This window comes from Vigna umbellata, chromosome 2 (genome assembly GCF_029865625.1).
Source record: "Vigna umbellata cultivar VRB3 chromosome 2, Vumbellata_1.0, whole genome shotgun sequence".
NCBI lineage: Eukaryota > Viridiplantae > Streptophyta > Magnoliopsida > Fabales > Fabaceae > Vigna > Vigna umbellata.
Genome location: NC_142166.1, coordinates 35,670,509 through 35,691,428, shown reverse-complemented (window position 1 = coordinate 35,691,428; position 20,920 = coordinate 35,670,509). Strand labels below are relative to the sequence as shown.

At 32.1% G+C, this 20,920-nt stretch overlaps 1 protein-coding gene across 3 annotated transcripts; it reads right to left on the bottom strand.

Moving 5' to 3' along the window:
- Positions 1–13,110: 13,110 nt before the first annotated feature.
- Positions 13,111–19,750, bottom strand: LOC124826899 (WAT1-related protein At5g64700-like). 3 transcript variants are annotated; one of them, XM_088107950.1, is made up of 8 exons: positions 19,600–19,707; positions 19,132–19,369; positions 18,938–19,000; positions 16,090–16,206; positions 15,342–15,576; positions 15,111–15,269; positions 13,541–13,692; positions 13,111–13,445 (listed from the first exon to the last, which is right to left on the bottom strand). In XM_088107950.1, the coding sequence occupies exons 2-8, from the start codon at positions 19,323–19,325 to the stop codon at positions 13,253–13,255; spliced, it is 1,113 nt and encodes a 370-aa protein (XP_087964076.1). In that variant the 5' UTR covers positions 19,326–19,369; positions 19,600–19,707; the 3' UTR covers positions 13,111–13,252. The 3 variants fall into 3 exon arrangements, with proteins under 3 accessions (XP_087964076.1, XP_047155811.2, XP_087964077.1); XM_047299855.2 differs by having other exon boundaries at positions 19,132–19,750; XM_088107951.1 differs by lacking the exon at positions 19,600–19,707 and having other exon boundaries at positions 18,938–19,274.
- Positions 19,751–20,920: the final 1,170 nt, after the last annotated feature.

The following is a 20,920-nucleotide window of genomic DNA, read 5'->3' as shown; positions in this document are numbered from 1 at the left end:
AAAAAGAAAAACAATGTATTTCTATATTCACGTTGTTTATGCTAATAGAAAGGAGAGACTTTTTTGCATTTGTGAAGTTAAAAAAAGAAAAAACACATGTTTGTAATAGGAATCATATAAATCCCTCCTACTCGAAGGAAGAAACATGCATAAAAACATGCTAAAAGGTAATATTTTATAATTGGTTTAATACCCAATTTTGTCCCCACTTTGGTTCGGAAATCTCAAGTTAGTCCCTTTATAGAAATGTGAGTTCAATGGATCCTTACTTGTAATTATTTGACTCTAATGAGTCCCTTCCGTTAAATAGAAGGAAACGGAGTTAGTGGGCTGATGATGTGGCAGTTGTATTTGGTGAGGTGTCAATACGCAATTGTTTGCGTGCTTACGTGGTGTTAGGGTTCCCCATTTTCAAATTGGGTTTTATTAAAAATTGGGGATAAAAGGATTTGGGGCTGATTTGTTGGAGATTAGGGCATGTCCGAGAAAGAAGACAGAGGCAGGCAGTGATCGCGGGAAGACAGAGCAGTGGTGGTTCGCGGTTGGCGAGTTCTTCTTCGTTGTCAGTGGTTGTCTCTGTTTGGGGTTCGCTCTTTCGGGTTCACTCTTTGGGGTTCGCAATGTCTTCGAATCACGGTTGTTCGTCTTGCTCATGGGGGAGCTGTCGTGGTGGTTCATCCAGAGGATTGGTTGGAAGCCAAATATGCCACTGTGGGGAGGCTGCTGTGTTGAGAGTGGCAAAAACAATTAAAAACGAGGGGAAACAATTCTGGGGCTGCCCTAACTACAAGCGGACAAGAAATGAAGAACTTCAAGGATGCAATTTCTTTAAATGGCTTAGTGAAGATTGTGTAGATGATACTGTTAGTATTATTGCAAGGCAAAGGAGGAAGATTAATAGTCTGGAGAAATGTGTTAGGGAATGTCAAAAAAGGGAGAAGATGTTAATAACAATGATATGTTTTCTGGGATTGATTAATATCATTGTTGTATGTATTTTGTTTAAAAGTCCATGATGTGTTCTGTTAGATAGTTTATGTGAAGAGCACTTTGGACAAATTGTAATATGATGTTATCAAATGAAGGTGAAATTTGAATTCAAGGTTCTGAAATTATGGTTTGAATTCAAGGTTCTGTTAGGTAGTTTGAATTTACAATAAAATGAGGAAGATTCTTCTGTAATCCAAAAAGAGAAATCTGTATAAGAAGTTCGTTTTTAGACAAGAAGAAGTACACTTTCAGTGTTTGTAATAGTACTTCTGTAATCCAAAAAAAGAGTTATGTAACAGAGGTACAACACACTTTCAGTGTTTGTAATATAATTGAAGAAGAAATTGATATGCCAAAATATAAATATAAATTGAATCCAAAAAGCTGTGATCACAATATAATCAGAAATTGATATGCCAAAATCTGTGAACAAAATATGTGATTGAAATTGATATGGCAAAGGTCCAAACAGCATTCATAATTACATCATAATGAAAACAAAAGCTGTCATAATTACATCATAATGAAACCAAGTAGATGCCTGTGATTACAAAATACATGTCTGTGATTACAAAATAGCCATCACTTAATCAGTCCTAAATACATGTCTGTGATCACAAAATACATGTCTGTGATTACAAAAGCTGTCAGTCCTAAATCAGTTTTGAACTTGTGTTGTAGATGGCTGAGTAAGTTGACTTGGTCCAGTAATTGGCTGACTTTGTTCAGCTTGGGTTGCAGGTTGCTCACTTGATTGATATTGAGTTTGGTTTGCTGGAGGAGCTTGTGGACAACTATTTCTTTTATGACCAACCTGTCTACATATGGAACATCTCTTACGAGTTCCATTTTGCTTCAGTTGTGTGTCATCCTTCTTTAGCTCCCAAGCCTCTAGCCTTCTCTTCTTCTTTGGTCTACCAGGCAACACTCTTTTAGTTGGAGGCAAAACATCAGGCTGAGAAGTTGTTTCCCATAGCTGAGGACCATTGACAGGGTAGATGATTGGAATGTATGTTTCTTGGTAGGTTGACTTTGTAAACCAATGTGGCACGTAGTTTTCTCCATTGATGTTGATAAATGTCATGGCAGCTAGTGCATGACAGCATGGGATAGCTGTTAAAGTCCACTTTCTGCAACTGCATTCCAGTTTATCAATGTCAACGACATACTTGTCAGTCATCATTGAAATGTGTCTGACCTCAAAAATTTTCTCTCCAGACCAACTGCAAATTTTTAAAAGAGAAATTAGTGTTTAAAAGAGAAATCAGTGAAATGGTAATGTGGTCATGTCAACATACCTAGGTATCCAGTATTTTGTCAGGTGCAGTTCCTTGTCAAATCTTTTCTTAATCTTTGGACAAATACTACCTTCATATGTGGATATTTTGTTTCTATTTGTTGCCCATCTCTTCATGAGGTACAGACGAATGTCTTCCATCATTGTGATGATGGGCTTACCTCTTGCATGTAAAATTACACTATTAAATGCTTCAGACATGTTATTCACTAAGGTGTCACAAACAGCATTACTTGTAAACCTTGACCGTGACCAAAATCTACTTACACAAATAACAAGTGCAAAATATCAGCTATGAAAACAAGCAACAATTAATAGGAGCAATGAATTTTAAAGGCATGTGGATTGCCATACCTTGGTGGGATGGCTAATAAGTATTTAAAGGCGTCTGGATTCACCCCTTTAATTTCTCTCATCACTCCTACATGACACGAAGCTGTCCTTACAGGCCTTCAAACACACATATAGTCTCTTGAAAATTGGAGTGTCCTCATTAGGTTGAACATGAACTTTCACAGTTGAACCAGGATTTGACCGAAGCAACTCATTGGCATAGTCATACACTCTTCTATATTGTTCTTTAAAATCACCTTCTATTTGTTTGGATGCCATTGCTTTTGCCCTACAGGTTGTGGACCGTGAAACACCAATGTTCCACTTCTTAGAAACTTTGTTATGGAGGTTATACAGATTAATATTTGGATTCTCTTTCATAGTCTTCTCTAACCTCCCACTCAACCATTTTGAAGTCATTAGACGGATGTTAAATTCTCTACTGCAAGTGTGGTTCTCTACTATTTTCCTTAGCTGCCATGTATTTTCAGCTGCCTTATATGCACAATATGCATTCCAAGGACATTTCCCTTTTGCCCCACAACATCTGACACGCACTCTTCTTTTGTCATTTTTATAAACCTTTAATTTTCTACCATTCTCTACTCCATAGGTTCTTATAGCTTCTGTAAATTCTTTTTTGTCACTGAAGTACGTGCCCACTTCCCATTTATATTGTTCCATAGTTTTAGGCATTGAAAAAACACCAAAATCCCCATGGTCATCCCTATCATCATCTGTGTTATCACTTTCCACAACACTCTTCAAACTGTCGGATTCCCAATCACTGTCAGATAAACCCCTAGGTCCACCAAATTCAACTTCATTAGTACCTTCAAATATATCAAATCCCACTTCATCAGACCCATTCCAACTGCTAACATCATACTCATCAGTTTCTACTCCATTACCCTCTACCTCACCCTCTACTTCTGCCTGCCCCTCCACATCAGACTGGACGTCTACATTCACACCATTTCCCTCTACCTCAACCTTTGCCTCCACACCAACATCCTCTACCTCAACCTCTGCCTCCACACCAACATCCTCTACCTCAACCTCTGCCTCCACACCAACATCCTCTACCTCAACCTGTGCCTCCACACCAACATCCTCCACTGCATCCTCCACACCAACATCCTCCACACCAACATCCTCCACACCAACATCCTCTACATCCTCTACCATACCCTCTATATCAGCCAGTACATCAACCTCAACTTCTATCATTTCTGGATGAACTTCTGATTCAGGTTCTACCTCAGGTGCTATTGTGTGAACCTCTGCTTCACCCACTGCCTCAACATTTGCTACACCAATCTCTATCTGAACTTCCTTTTCAGCACTCTCTCTCTCTCAACTTCTCCTTCAACACTAGGTCTATCAACTTGCAAATCAGCACTCTCTCTCTCAACTTCTCCTTCATCACTAGGTCTATGAACTTCCAAATCAGCACTCTCTCTCTCAACTTCTCCTTCAACACTAGGTCTATCAATTTGGGGTTCAGAAAAGTATTCCAACTGCAGAAGATACTCAAGTTCACACACCCTATGTATAACATAGAGGTGAGCTTCACCATTCAACATAGCAATATTGATCAGATGACAAGCACCCTTGTCATCTAATAAAGGTTCCAAACAATCTTCTAATACAGGACCACGACCCAATGAATACCATAAGTCATTTACATTCCTATAACCCATCTCCTTTAGAATGCTTAATATTTCAAAATAACTCCATCGATCAGGGTCTATTTTTATTGTTGTGGTTTGACCATAGTGATATCCAAATGTCCCATTATTCTCAAATTTCCCCCCATGGTGAAACACGACTTCAATGTCTGAGTTGGCCATATTATCTAATATAAAATTGGTCACAGTTAGTTAATCTATGCTTAACCCTTAACCCAAATGATATCTAACCAAAAAACAAAGCATAAACATACTACTGTACAGACCATAAACAACTCAAACAAAACAAAACCACATTTATGACATTAAATAAAGCAAATGCCACAACACAGTACCACACACTATGAAGGGGGACCACAACGACAACGTCGCAACAGAAACAAAGCAAATGCACTGAGAATGGGGCACACAACACAGACAAACCATAAAATAAATCAAAACTTCTAGGGGGACCACAACGAAAGCAACGAAACACAGAACAAAACCTACCATAAACGCACCTTCGAAAGTCGCTTTTCCTGATTTACCCCACCAATGGTCGTCCACTCACAAATGCTTTGTCTAAAAGTTCTTACGAGTTCCCGCGATCACTGCCTGCCTCTGTCTTCTTTCTCGGACATGCCCTAATCTCCAACAAATCAGCCCCAAATCCTTTTATCCCCAATTTTTAATAAAACCCAATTTGAAAATGGGGAACCCTAACACCACGTAAGCACGCAAACAATTGCGTATTGACACCTCACCAAATACAACTGCCACATCATCAGCCCACTAACTCCGTTTCCTTCTATTTAACGGAAGGGACTCATTAGAGTCAAATAATTACAAGTAAGGATCCATTGAACTCACATTTCTATAAAGGGACTAACTTGAGATTTCCGAACCAAAGTGGGGACAAAATTGGGTATTCAACCTTTATAATTTTATCCTTAAGGTTAGTGTTACAGTAAATTATACACAATTAATTATAATTATGTTATTATATAATTTGATAAAATAATAATAAAACATTAAATAATAATGAAATAAATTATTCACTTAGGAATGATAAATAGGCTAATTCTAATGATATAAAGTATAAATAATAATGATTTTCTTTAATTAAATATGAAATTGGATGCATATGTACATATTTATCTCAATTCTCATTTCTATAGCCGTATCAATTGTAACATCCTAAAATATAGTATAAACTATAGCAAAGAGTTATCACATACATGATAAGGTAGAATTGTTATTCATCTAGAATATAAAGTATTATCTTTACAGTTATCCAAAAACAACTATAGATTTAAAACTTTATATATGAACAATAAGATACTCAAAACTATTTATAAGATTAGACTAAACTAACTACTCCGCAACATCCCCTCCATCCAATGCCTGCTCTAAAGACACCTCTTCTCCCGCTACTCACACCCAAAGGATGATCATTGCAGAAGAAAGAACACCAATACATACAAAACACAAGCACACAATAGGGTAAGTTAGTTTAAACAAAAATTAATCATATACTTATTTACTAAGTTTCATACAATTATACTTATTCATTCACATCACATAAACCCTTCACACATGACACCACACTGACTTTGACTGTCCGGACTTAGAATGATCGCCGAGCTATGGCGGATTGTGCACTCGTGGTGGTTTCTACTGCTTTGCAAAGGCATTGTCAATGGGTTTCACCCTACCACACTCACGAGGTTAGTTTGTACCATGCCTTGGAGCATATTGAAAGCCTCCAAGACTAAGACCTCCTACTACTCCTCACGACATGGATCAATCCTCTCTACTTGAGAATGAAAGACCACTAGAGTTTCAGGATAACCCCCAAGACTAAGCTCATGCATTCATTCTAAACATACTTAAATCTTAACAAGAGAATTCACTTTGAATCAAAAAATAGGGCACCACCATGTAACCTCTCCATGAGGTTCATGGAATTACGTCCATCAACCATACTTTGAAATTACAACTTTGAAATCACCAACTTTCTTTTTGAAACACAACTTACAACAATAAACAATGATATAACATAATACAACTCAAACATATTTCTTAAGGCACTCAATAATTCATTTAAAACAACTTAAGACCAAAAGAAAGAGTGAACTAAAACTGATCCATTCGCACAACACACACATTCGCAGAGCGACCAGAGGCTTCTCGCACAACGACCCAACTCATAGTGCGAATCCTCAGACAGAGATCCACCCCTCAAAACCATTCGCATAACGGTTAAACTCGCTATGCGAATAACCTCCAAATAGTATCGGACCCCAACCACTCGCCAAGCGTCCTACCTCACTATGCGAGAGCCCAGACAGTGGCTCATACTCCCTAAACACTCGCAGAGCGCACCTATTCGTTATTCGAATAAAATTAACAATAGTCCCAAACCCCAACCAGTTGCATAGCGACCTGATTCGCCATGTGAATCATCAAACAAAGAGCAACCCTCTCAACCCATTCGCACATCGTCCCAATTCGTTGTGCAAAATGTCTTGGCAGAGAGCATCTCGCCATGGTGACTCGTTATGCGAATCCATTCGCAAAACGAGTCTACATAATCTGCAAAACAAAATTCTGCAGAATTATGCAACTCAACCAACAATTACCAATTCTAACCATTTTCCCCAAATTCTAACACCCCTAGATTGTTTTATAAACCTAATTAGACTTGACTAAGTGATTCTAAACCTTCCTAACATCAATCTAAGTTGATTATGAACCAATTCCTACTCTAAAACATCAAATTTATCAACATAGGGACCCAAAATCAAATCTACCACTTTGAACCTGTTTTTGACCACTTTGATGACTCTAATCAGCCACAATTGACTTCCACAAGCTGTCCACACAATCTAATTGAGTCCATAACCCCTAACTCTCAAATTCACTACTCCACTTCCTCTAAAAGACTAAAAACAAACATAATTCCCTTCACTTTCTATCTAATCACTACTATATCAGATTACTCACATTTAATATGCTCAGTTACAACTGCACACACCATCCAATTCAGTTCACAATCATCATTTCATAGTTTCATGTTTTGGAATTCAAAGAACAGACAATTTAATCTACTCAAAACCTAGGATGCAACTCATACAACACCATAACACAAAATTTATCACACACACATATCATACTACTAATTAAAACGAAATCTAGCTCCCCGTACCTCAGAAAGATATTGCCCAGATCACAGGATTACTCTGACCGTACCTTGCACCGCAAGGAAACTGTAGAAACACCTACAGATCACCAATTGGTGATGGAAAAATCACCTTAGAACTTAAATTAAGCTATAATTTGAAAGAAAATAACTCTTGATCCCTGCAAACCGAACCAATTTGCAAGATCAAGAACCCTAGACGCGCAATAAAGGAATAATCACTTACCCGCTCGATTCACCCAATTGATCGGTCAGATGCGTAGTCCTTGACGCCATGGTCGTCTGGGTACCTCCTGATCGTCAAACCCACAGCCCAGAAGTGAGAGATGATAGAGAGAAGTCATAGGAACGGAAGGAAACAATGTTTTAGAGAGATGAAGTGTATTTAGATAATGAATCGAGCTTTAGAAAGTTCTATTTATATTATCATATTATTTTAAATGTAAAAGTTCGTCTCATTATTTTAATACACCTATCTACTTTAATACTCTATTTTCTAGGTTCTTATATAATACCTCATTCATGTCTTTCCATATGTATACTATTGTTGGTATTTAATTTTGTATCCTTTCATTTTTTTTTTGTTACACATTTTTTTTTGTTTTTCTTCCAATTGTTCGGACTCTTTATATCCACAAAATCCACTTATATCTACAAGATACTTTTTCTTTTAGCAAAATTTTATTTGGCTCAAATGATATATTATCAATTTTAGGTCTTGTAATTACATTTTATTCTTTTTAGCATTTTTATTTATATAATTTTTTCACATAAAAATGGTTAACTCTCTTAGTGAAATATGTTAAATAATGTAAACTCTTTATTTACTAAGTAATACAAAAATATCTTATTTATTTTCATTGATCTTTCTTTTTTTGTTTCATTTGAAAAACTAATTGTTTTATTAAAACAATTTTCATTATTTATGAATAATTTTAATAGTTTGATATTTAGAAGGTTTTTTAATCTTAAATGTAATTTTTCTCTTAGTATATATGTAATTATATATATTTTTCTTTGTACCATTTCGTGTATCAAATCTTTTTTAGATACACATTTGATCATTTTTACTTTTTTTTTAACATTTTTATTTGTAATTTTTATATCAAATAAACTATTATTTTAATGAGTTTTTATATAATTATTTTATTTTCTAACTATTCCGATAATTATTACCTTGTATAAAGATGTTTCATTTATTATAATATAATAATTTAATATCATTATTATAAAATTCAAAAGATGAAATATATATGTCTAAGTTCAAAATAATATTAGTACTCACCTAACCCATATAATACGTGATAGTTTGAATTAGATTACAAAATTTCTATTTCACAAAAAAATGAATTAAGATTAGACTAACTTATTTTCAATTCAATTAGTGAGTCAGTATGTGTAAGTCAGATTAACTTACTTTAATACTCCTGGTTAAAAAAATCAATTTTCTCGTATATAAGACAAAAAAAACTAAAAATGGAGATTAAATTAAAATATTGCATGATTTTAGTATCTTTGTTTTTACTAAGTCACTAATTCTCTATCACTATTTCTATTGCGTCGTACTTTAGATCGATTTCAACATTCCAAATACAAGAAATGTTTATAATTTTACACCTTTCTTTTATAAAGTAAAACTACAAGAAAGATCATATTTATTGATGAACGAAATCCATCGATAAGCATAAAACTCTATTAGTAAAACAAAATTATCGATGGTGAAAACTTTTGATAAAATACTCGTCGATAAATATCACGATCTCATTTTCTTCCTCTTATTCTTCCCTTTTTTCTCCTTTTTTATTTTTTATTTTCTTTTTCTTTCTCCTTAAACTTTGTTGTTTGTTATTGTCTTTGTTGTCCGTCATCGTCACCACTGTCACTAGTACTTGGGCTTTTAACGACGAATTCGAGACCGACGTCATATCGGGAGATGTAAATTAGATGTCCTGTATTACAAGCCGACATTACTCTTTTATATACACGTCAAGTAGTAAAGAGAGTGATGTCTAATATCTGAATAAATAGTTATATTTAAAGGAAGATTTGGCATCATTGTAAGGGGATCAGACGTAAAGTTGACGTCCAATAGAAAGAGGTTGGACGAAACATTGACGTCAATTTATGAGGATCGACGTTACTTGTTTATAGGCACGTCGAATAATAAAGAGAGTGAAGCCTAATATTTGAATAAATATTAATATTTAAAGCAAGATTTTGTGTCACTGTAAGGGAGACTGGACGTAAAGTTGACATCAAATAGAAAGAGGTTGGACGTTGATAACAGTTGAAAAACTGTTATTTTCATGCTTGAAATTGATACTAAAAGCAACCTTTAACACTTAGAAACTAGCTTGAAATCATGCTTTTATTCATATTTTCAGAAATAAGAGAGCTGGACAGGTTTATGCTTGATTTCAGTGTTTTTGTGCAGGTTTTAAGGTGAATTTGGTGAAAGAAGTGAAGAAGGAAAGATATGAAATCAGAAAAGACATTAAAAATTGCAAAAGGAGAAGCCGCAACTGCCTCTCAGCGGCAGTTTACCGCTGAGCGGCACTCAGAAGCTCACGGGGGATCCACTGAGGGGCAAAATGGCCGCTGAGGGGAAGAAACCAACTCACGCACTTACCGTGGAGCGGTACTTTACCGCTGAGCGGCACACTTATGGGCTTGGGCCTAAATTTTATGTAATTTTAGAATAGTATATAAGCTTTAGTACGTCCTAGGGTTTGTATCTTTGGCAGAAACGAAGCAAACACTCTCTCTTCCACCCCCTTTGAAGGAGGATCTTGGATGCTCAGGCTACCTTTTCACCTTTCTAGGGTTTTATCTTTCATTCTTTCATTATTATTCATCTAGTTTCACCATGAATATGGTGAACTAAACCTTGTATTGTTGTTGGGGAATCAATGTAGTCTTGTGAAACTCTCATATATGGAATTTGTTTTTACATCTTATATTTAAGACCTATGCTTTCTTTCATCATTAGTTAGGGTTTTTCCTCTTTGCTCAATGTTTGCTTTGTTTAACTCATTCAATGCATGATTATTGATTTTGTCGATACGGGAACGTACGGGGAAGTCTAGATCCAGGGAATTTCTCCCAATAGTATATTGGTTGCCGTTAAGCTCCTGCACTAAAAGAACTAATTATTAGGAATGCTAGGAATTGTATGAACTCGTAATTAGGGATAGGCCTTCTTGCAAGGTAATTTAGAGAGTGGCATTAACAATGATGAAAAGAATGTTGAATTCCTAAAGTATATGAGAGTGGATAAGATGAAATTGATAACCCCAACAACATACTCATTCATATATTCCATTGAAGTGTTTGTATTTTGTTTTAGCCATTGATCACATTCATGCATATATGTTTATTTTCTGTTTTGCATATTAAACTTCACTTATTTCGTTCTTAAGTCTTAAATAATCAACAAATCACATAACTAAACTAGGCCGTGAGTCCTTTGGGAGAACGATACTTGGTCTTACCGAGTTTATTACTTGATACGATTCGGTCACACTTGCCGGTTGTTCAACAAGTTTGTGGTACCGTTTTTCGGTGTTCATAAATTTGTCATCAAGTTTTTGGCGCCGTTGCCGGGGATTCATGGTTTAACTGGTTAATTTGTGTGATTATTGATTATCTTTGACTTTAATTTTGAATTTCTGTTTTTATTTTTTCTGTTTTTGTTTTATTTTATTTTATTCTCTGAATCTTATATCTTCTCCTATATCTTTTTGTGCTAACCAAATATTCTAGGGTTTTGTGTTCTTGTGTATGCAGGAGACAATTCGAACTAGGAGCAAGATAACTGCAGAACTAGGAGCAAGATAACTTTCTTGCAAATGACATTGATAAACAAACTCAAACATGTGAGAATACCTCTAACAAAAGCAGGTAATATGGCTCGATTAGCTACTGGTAAAATTTGTTGCATTAAGACATGACAAGCGTAAGGCTTTAAACCAACTAACTTTAAATCTTGCATAGAAACAAGGCTACTAATATTCGATGAATAACCTTGTGGAACCTTCACACTATGAATAACCTTGTGGAACCTTCACACTATGTATACATTGACAAACAATTTTCTTTTATTTTTTTGAAAGAGTGTGACAAGCTGGAGGAAGATAGGTGTGTCTTCCTATGGATTGCGGATGTAACTCAGAACGGATTCCCATGTCAACCAAGTCTTGTCATGCTTTCACTTCATCTTTTGTTTTTTCTTTTACGTTTAGTAAAGTCCTAACAACACTATCACATACATTTTTTTCAACATGCATCACGTCTATGCAATGTTGCACATCAAGTTTACACCAATATGGAAGCTTAAAAAATATTGATCGCTTTTTCTAAATATTTTTCTCAATGGTCTTCTTTTTATGTTTTTCGAAGACAACATCAATGTTCCTCACCTGGTTGTATACTTCTTCCCATTACGGGGTCTGGACATTACATCATCTTCAGGACTTCCATTAAATGCTTTTTTCAATCTACGATAAAGGTGATTTCGAGGAAAGAATCTTCAATGTTTTATGTACATAGTTTTCTGTCCATGCTTCAGTTGAAGATAACTAGTATTTTCTTCACAAATCGGACATGCATAATGACCTTTAACATTGTAACCACTCAAGTTCCCATATGTTGGGAAATCATTTATGGTGCAAAACAACATTGCACGTCACCGGTCATTGTTAACGTTGGTTGTTCTGTTATTGGATGTTGAACGCGTGACGTTATACACAATTTTTGTCCTAGTGTGTTGTCGTTCAATCTACCACCCTTCACTCCTCCTTCTCTTTCACTTTCTACTCTTCCTCTTGCCCTTCATTTTTTCTTCTCTTCCTTTGTCCTTGTTGCTATTATCATCACCACCTTCTCTTCCTCTTCCTCCTCTTTCTTCTTTTTCTTTTTCTCTTATTTTTTTTCTTTCTCATCTCTATTTCATTTATAGCACACTCTTTGTCAGATTTTGCAAGAAAATCAATGCTAATTCTATAGACGAATTTATCAAAGAATTCTAAAAATCTAATTGTTGACCAATTTATCAACAAATATTAATAAAATTAATTATCGATAAAATTTTCAAAAAATTAATTATTGAAGAATTTACCATCAGATTTTAAAAAAATCATTATCAATAGATTTTACCACAACATGGACAAAGTTAAAGAAAAACTTTGACACTCATTCTATCTAATTTTTTACCAACAAAGATATTCGTCGATAATAAAAATTTTACAAACGACACATGATATATTATCTACAAAAATAATTATCAATAATTACAATTTTATAGATGCAGTGTATATTTTATTGGTAAATTTTATTTTATCAATAAATTTTTATCAGTAAAAATTATTTTATTGACGAATTTTGTCGATAATATAATTTTTTTTAACTTAAGATTTTGCATTTATTAATAGAGAACAACTAATGTTTCATGAAACTCTATGAATCTCAAACCCTCATGTACAAAATCATACTCCCTTTGAGAATATTTTCTAAAATTAACTTCTAATTACCTTATATTACGACTTAAACCGTTAAGGTAAACATAAGGTCTAGTTAGAAATTATTCATGCCCATAGGCTCAAATTAAGGTAAAAGTCATGTAACAAAATAAATAAGTGATATTTCCAAATATGACAATCTATTGGTTACACTCTAGTTACATATTTATTCGTAAGCTAACTATAGAAAAAGCAGAAGTCTTGTTTATCATTGTAAGAACATTATAATAATAATTTATATTTTTCAATTTCTATCGTTTTTGTCATTACTAGGTGAAATACTCGGTACAACCATGGCTGTGGAATGAAGTCCAAGAGACTCTCGTGCCATGGCTGTTGAAACCTCTCCACAAGCTTCAACCATACTTTCTGTCTCTTTTTCTTTTCCCCACAAAAATGAGTACAACCCCGTCAGGATCAAAATCATGCCCACCAAGCTGCAAATAAGTTTCAATTTTTCATTAATCACTTTCAGAGATGCATAAAAATAATACTGCCATTGTGTTGTTGAAGGAAAAGCATTCACTCATACATGCCAAGACTGATCGGTTCACCAAGTAAGATAGCTTCTGATATGGTCACAAAAATAAGAGCCAATGGATTGAACATTGTGGGATAAGTCGGTCCTTTGATTGAAATTGCCCAATAAATTAAGCAAAACGTAGCAGCTGTGGCCAATGTTCCCTGTACAAACAACTCTTGCTCATTAATAATGCAGAATCATAGTAGATCATTAAGTCCGAAGGTAAGTATTTGTTTCATTTTTTGGTTTTTTTTTTTTTTATTTGAGCAGCGTTGGTATACGGGTTGGAGTTCATTATTGGACTACGTAATCCCAAGACATTCTAGATTGTACAATTTACAAGTGAAAAATGATTGATGACAAGTTAAAATTGTGTTAAAACGAACACACTATAAAAAATTGTTAAATAACAATTAATTTTGAAAACAAAAATAATTATTTATTACAGTGAGTATTTTAAATATTAATTTATAAAAATTATTGATATTTAAAATAGTTTTCTTTATAAATAAAAATTATAATTGATTTATGAAATAGAGTTTAAATTAATTTCTAATTTTAAATAATTAGTCACTATAAATACTACTATATACACTCATTAGTAACTAAAATATTTGTAACTAAGGTTGGAAACTATAATTTAGATTATGATTTATAAACTGATTATGATTATATATTCATATTAATAATTATTTTAAATATTAATAATTTTTACTTTATAAATTGATATCTAAATTAGTTATTATAAGAATTAATTAATTTTTGTTTGTAAAATTATGTACTTTTTAATAATTTATTTTTAATGATAATTTAAAACACTTTTTTTGAAGGTTAATTTTTATTTTTGGATAGTAAATTCAAAAAATACAATTCTAACTTTTAAAATGTAAATTTTAAAAGTTAAAAATGACTTTCTGATATCCCAATCTTAAAGCCTATTTTGACTTCTAAAAGTAAAAGTTCCCAAAAGAACACTTTTATATTATGTAATTTAAAACCCAAACTTTTCAAAACGTACTTTTTGATCGTATAATCTGAAAATAATTTTTTTGTAAATTAAATTCAAAGTAAATCTGCTATGCCTGTACTCTTCAGTTGCATTTCGTACTTGACAAAACTATTTCAAAATATGAATCATATATTATAAATACAATATATAATAATAACTCAAAATTTCTTTTATTTTATTTTTGAATTTTTTTATTACTTTGATTAATACATTGTTCTTATTTCTTTCTATAATTATTGAGGTAAGAAAAAAAAAAGGAATACGACAAATGGTTATAACAGAAAATAAAGAGAAAAATTAAAAGAAAAGTGCATTTATAATAGAAGGGATGTGTGTAAATAAGAAAATGTATTTAATATCATAATCATGAACGTAAAATATCCTCTCTCTTTTTCCCACAATAAAGGGCTTTACCTCTCCATTACTAAGAACTTGTTATTTATTCCTCGGGAATGTTTGGATATATTTAAGACGACATCAATTTAATATATGTTTTCCTTTAATAATTTATATGATATTGGTGTATATAAATTATAAAAAGTAGCAGCAATTTGAAGGTAATAATCTTACCGAGTATATTATTGTGATAAGTTGTAGATTCCACTCTAAAGTCCAAGTAATTTTTCTGCAATCTAAGCATATTCCGACTATTGCTGCTTGAATTGATGCTATAATGCACGTAAGCATCGTTCCCCAATATTTGAATGGAAATATTTCAAGCAACTTCACCTGTTTAGATTGAAGAACATTTAGTATTCAATTCTAATAAATGAAGAACATGAGCGAGCCATATATACATACTTGAACGATGAACCAAGCTGTGTATGAGAAGCAGCTACCAAGCAAAAAAAGAGTGCCACGAAGCATGTTGACTTTGGATGACTGAACTGATGTAGTGTGTGAATGATGGGTAGTTAGACCAATATAGAATTCCTTCCCTTTGTACAGACTAGTCGTTAATGCTCCCCCGACACACAAAGTTGCTCCTATTGTCTTCACTTTACTCGTCCATCTTCCAATCTCCACCCTCTCCATTCTGTCATGTATCACTCAGAATCCCGTTAATCAAACTTCTTACACCCCAGTTATTATTCACATGCAAGTTTATCAAATTCGAGAGTCGAGAGTTTACGTAAATTCGTGAGAGTCGAGTAAACTCAATTCGTAAATTCAACTCGTAAACTCGAAAAAGCTTATTTCAGATGAAAAAAAATTATATAAATAATATTTTAATTCAAATAAGTCTACAAAATTATATAACTTTAAATAAATAAAATTTATAGTTATATTGTTCACAATAATAAATATTGTAAAACATAAATACTTAGATTATAACTTTCAAGTTCGCAGAATTGTTTCAAACTTGCCATTCAACACGATTCTACCGATTTCACAGTCAATTCTATCGAGTTTATGCAGAAAACAAGTTTATTTCCAAATTAACTCGGAAGTCATGTCTAGGAATGTAAACTCGTAAGAGTTTACTGTTCATATGAATAGAAAGAAATACATGTATGTATATTCGGTTAGTTTATATACGTATATATACCTGCATATAATAGAGAAAATGAAAGTGGAGATAGGAACCAAGCTCAGAAAATTGACAGAGTAAGTAGCTGATGTATCTCGCAGACCATAATAGAACAGTCCCATAGCCAGTGTTATCCTGCAATCATACATATAGTTAAAAACTATAAGCATTATTCACTCTAGATCATAATTACAACATATAAATGTATTCAAATGGTTGCACAATAAAACGAAATGAGGATGTGTTTTGTTAAAATTGAAATAAAGCTCATAAAATTTGTTAAAATTAATCATATATGCAAAACAATTAAGAAAATATATTACCCATCCACTCTTATAATGTAAAATTTAATCTTCATATTTGTTTTTTTAAGAATTATTCTTGAACAATAGTATTTAGTATTTATTTCGAGAATGTTTTTAAGAATTATGTTCATTCTTGTATAATCAGTTATCTATCAAATCTTATATAATTAAATATTTAGTTTTGATTTTTAAAACTTTTTAATACATTTTTAAAAGTTAAACTTAAATTTTCTTTGGTTTAACGACAATTAAAAAAGTTATCAACCATATAATCAAATTATTTTATATTTTATTTTCTTAATGATATTAGTCTGGAGGAAAAAAATAAAATAATTACGTATTTTAGTTTTTTATTTAAAAAGTGGAAAGAAAATAGAGAGAACAAAGTTGAAATAAAAAAACTCAGAAAAGAAAAGAATATTTCACTTTATATCAAATTTCAAAATTTTCTTCCCCCCTTAAAATAAATGATAATGTCTAATATATATTTCATTCAATTTACCCTGTTTAAATTAAATTTTGATTATTTTAAAAAAATAATAAATTAACATCACAATATAAATTTTATATCACAAATATGTAGTTTATAATCAAGTTTATTTATTATAAATTTTTAATTATAATATAACTTATATACTAAACACATTTATCTATTATTAGTTTTAATTTTAATGATAAAAAGAAATATTTGTTCTATATTTCCAAAATCTAAAACATGATTTCTAAAAATCGTAAAATACATAAATTTTAAACCAGTTAGTATCTTATTTTTATTTTAATGAAGTGTTACGAACTAAATACTCTAATCCACATAAGTTCTTAACCAATCTTAATATTCTTTTCCTTTCTATATGAGAGCAATGATATTTATGAGCATTTAAAAGAACATATGAAAATAAAACCTTTTGTAAAGAAAGGTAAAAACAATGAATATAAGAAGATTATAAGATTGTAGAAAGCATAGTTGTTGATAGAAATATAACATTTTATGTGTGAATACAGCATTTTATTTTCTTTCTCAAAAAACTATGTGGATAGAAATATGCTCTATAAGGAAAAAAATGATGGATTATGTGCTCATAATTTTTTAAGGATTTATTATTTTAAAATAAATAGAAATAATTTAATAATTATATATCCACACATTTTTTTTATTTTCATGTATTAAAATAATCTACATACGTGCTCTTTTCTCTATTTCCTTTACCTGTTTAAAAACCCTAATTTCCACTAGTTACGTGACGTGGAAAAATAAAAAAACCTAATTATACGTGATGCATTGATTAGAAAAACTGAAAGCTGCTGATACCCAACTAATGACTTCAAGCAACTTAATTTGTAGATTTCTTTGGAAAATCTGTAGCTTATGTCATTTCGAAAATAAAGGTGTCTTCTCACCACACAGCCAAACCAATAAGGAACATAGCAGAAATTCATAATCACCATTAAGTTCATAATCACCTTATAAGTCAGTGTTGCACTATTTACTAGATTTAGGAGGTACGTGCCTAGTGTCACCTATCCCTCGACATCGATAAATGCAGGTTTGTTGTCATGTCAGATTTGACAAATTAAGTAGAAGGTTGTCTTGTTTTTTATTTTTCATTGTGTTTTGATTGTATTTCGTCTGTATTTTGAACTGCTACTAACATAAAATAAACTTCCAAAACAAATGGGGCACATTCAGGGACAATTTGCTGTTTGTATATATATGATAAGATATGTCTATATGTCTGTATGCAACAATGAATAAGCAAGACATACATCTCTACTGTATTTCAGAAAAAAGCTAAAATTTATTACAAATAATTTTTTTTAATTTCTTTGATTTACTGTAAAAGGAATTAGAGAATTTCCAGCCATCAAAATTGATTCTTGCTCGCAAAAATCAATTTTCCACAGACATCGATTTGCAAAAGTCAATTAGAGAAAGCTACATTCAATTATCTGTGCTATCCTTATAAAACTTGAAAAATCGAGTGTTAGAATCCAAATATCAAATTTTATAATGGACTATGCTATGAAATTAGGATATTTTAAGGTTAAATTTGTGCAGAAACTATAGATCAATAAAAAAATAATCATTGACCATAAATTAAGTTATGGACTGATGACAATTTTAAAAATAAAATCGTGAGAATTTCATACAAACTTTTCATAAAATTTTAAAAAATAAATAAATTAGAAGTCATGATAATTTCAATGTTAATATTAATTTTTGAAAAAATCAAATTATAAAAAAATAATGAAAATTATACTCTCTTTTTTTTGTAAATTTTTGAAGAAGTTGTGTGAAGTTTTTAAGATTTTTTTCTTTTAAAATTGTCATGAGTCTACGTGACTTAATTCGTGATAAATAATTGTTTTTGGACTTTTCTTAAAATTTGTGGACAAATTTGTTTCAAGTATGTGGAAAAAGCCATGAAATTATGTATGGACAGAAAGCTAGTTTTGATAGAAACTGGATAAGCTAATATCTCTACTCATCTGTCTTCACTTTTTATTCATTTTTTTTGTATTGAGTGTAGTCTGAAAATTGAAATAAGCAGATTAATGCGTACCCCACTAAGGCGTTAAGGAAGAGCCAGAACCAAATCGACCACCTCAACTTCTTTTGGCGGCCTCTGCAATCACAACACATATGATTCAATCCAAACAAAGAGAGTAAAGAGTGAGAAGAAAATGTGGAAGAAAGTTTATACATGCAGAAGAATATATAAGAACAAGATGAATGAAAGAAAAGCTTGATTATTGCCTTTCAAAGTAGAAAGCAAAAGGGGCAACACAAACAGCAGCAATAACGTGACGGTAGGCAATGAGTGCGAAAATGAAAGTGCCTTCAACAAGTATAACCCTCGATAGAATCTGCATCCCTGTTGCAAAAACTTGCACTAAAAACATGCTAAGCACAGTCTTCGACCCCTTCAACCATTCCTTAACAACTTTCATCTTCTATTCTATACTTCTCTCTGTCTCTTTGAATTGTCCCTTATCTAGAGAGAAAAGAATCAATCAAAAAATGTGGGCAGAAAAAGGGTTTTCTTTGGGTTGGCACAGGAATCAGGAACTGAAGTTTGTGTTATCTCTGATTAGCTCATGGAAAAGGGAAAAAGATGAACTAAAGAGAATCTAATATTGAGATCGCACACATGGTACAAAAAGCATAAGCATAAGTAAAAGTTGGAAAGTTTTGGAAGGTAGAGAATGATAACAGATGCCATACATTTCTTTTGCAGAAACTATACAGTGAGTTAGGAAACTCTCGTGTCAGCCATGTTTCTGGCTTCGTGTATCTTATACATGCATTATTAATTAAGTAGGGACATTTTTCAAGGCTATTTCACACATCACATGTTATGTATATATACAACAATATATAAATTATTGAGTAGAGATATATAGTTGTTACATGCTCACATAAATGTTCTTTTTTTTTATATGTTAGCGATTTACAATAGATCACACCTTTAGTTTCTGATTTTACATATATTAATAGTTTAATTTATCAGTTATATTAAGTAAATTTTAAATATATAATTGTATAATATTTCAAAGACAAAAATGATCTTTGTAATTATTTTATAATATTCGAACATAAAATAGTCTTTCGGAAAATATTTGTATTATAACAAAAAGAAAACAAGACCTATAAATAAATATATAAAATCATTTATAAGTGATCATTAAGTATATATTCTTTATTTAAATTTTAAATCAATTTGAAAATATATATAGAATGTTGTTTAAACAGGAAAAGAGAATAGAAATTAGAACCAGTAATGAAAAATAGTTGAGCCGTGATTTCGGGTTTGGTGCGAAAGAATAAATTTGAGAAGAGCGAGGGTTTAACTTAGAAGCTGTGGGTGCCTATAGAAAAACTTCAATTCTCTCCTAACACGTTTCTTCACTTTCATTCTTTCTACATTCTTATTCTCTTTTTGTTCATGGATAACAAACCAAAAATCCTCTATTAACCTCGAAACTAGTTAAGATGTAGTATAGAGCATCATTGTAGGGCTATATTAGAGTGAGTTCTCCAATTTTACTCTTTTCAATTTCTATTTCTCCAGGGAAAGTTCATGCATGTTAGACTTCTGAATATTTGATCTTGAGATTGAAGTTATTAAATTTGAACTTGAAATTGTTGAAATTAAAGTTATTAATTACTAACACTACAAAAAGCACAAGTATTATCGACGGTCAAGTGTCCCAACCAAGAGGAGGTGAATAGGTTTCTCTTGTAAAAATAAGTTTTTTAAAAATTTTTTTGAAATATTTTGATCTTTCTTGGAATGCAATCAATCAAGAATAAAAACAATACAAAAGAGATTCACACAATTGTTTATACTGGTTCAGCCTACTACCTATGTCTAGTCTTCTTTCAATCAACCTTAGATTGAAAAGATTCCACTATATTGATTGAGTTCTTACAAAGCAAGGCTTAAAGAGAACAATCCTCTCAATGTAATCTCCTTCCTAATTCCAAATCAACTATAGCAACCCAGAAAGAGCACTCTCTTTCTGTCACCATTAGAGATACCCCA

What these genes read in the sequence shown, in the direction of transcription:
- LOC124826899 (XM_047299855.2), bottom strand. Translation starts at nt 19,325, where the DNA reads ATGAAAGTTGTTAAGGAATGGTTGAAGGGGTCGAAGACTGTGCTTAGC. An exon ending in TTCCTTAACGCCTTAGTGGG is followed by an intron (nt 16,207 to 18,937) that starts GTACGCATTAAT and finishes GTATGATTGCAG; the next exon opens with GATAACACTGGCTATGGGAC. An exon ending in ATTTTCTCTATTATATGCAG is followed by an intron (nt 15,577 to 16,089) that starts GTATATATACGT and finishes GATACATGACAG; the next exon opens with AATGGAGAGGGTGGAGATTG.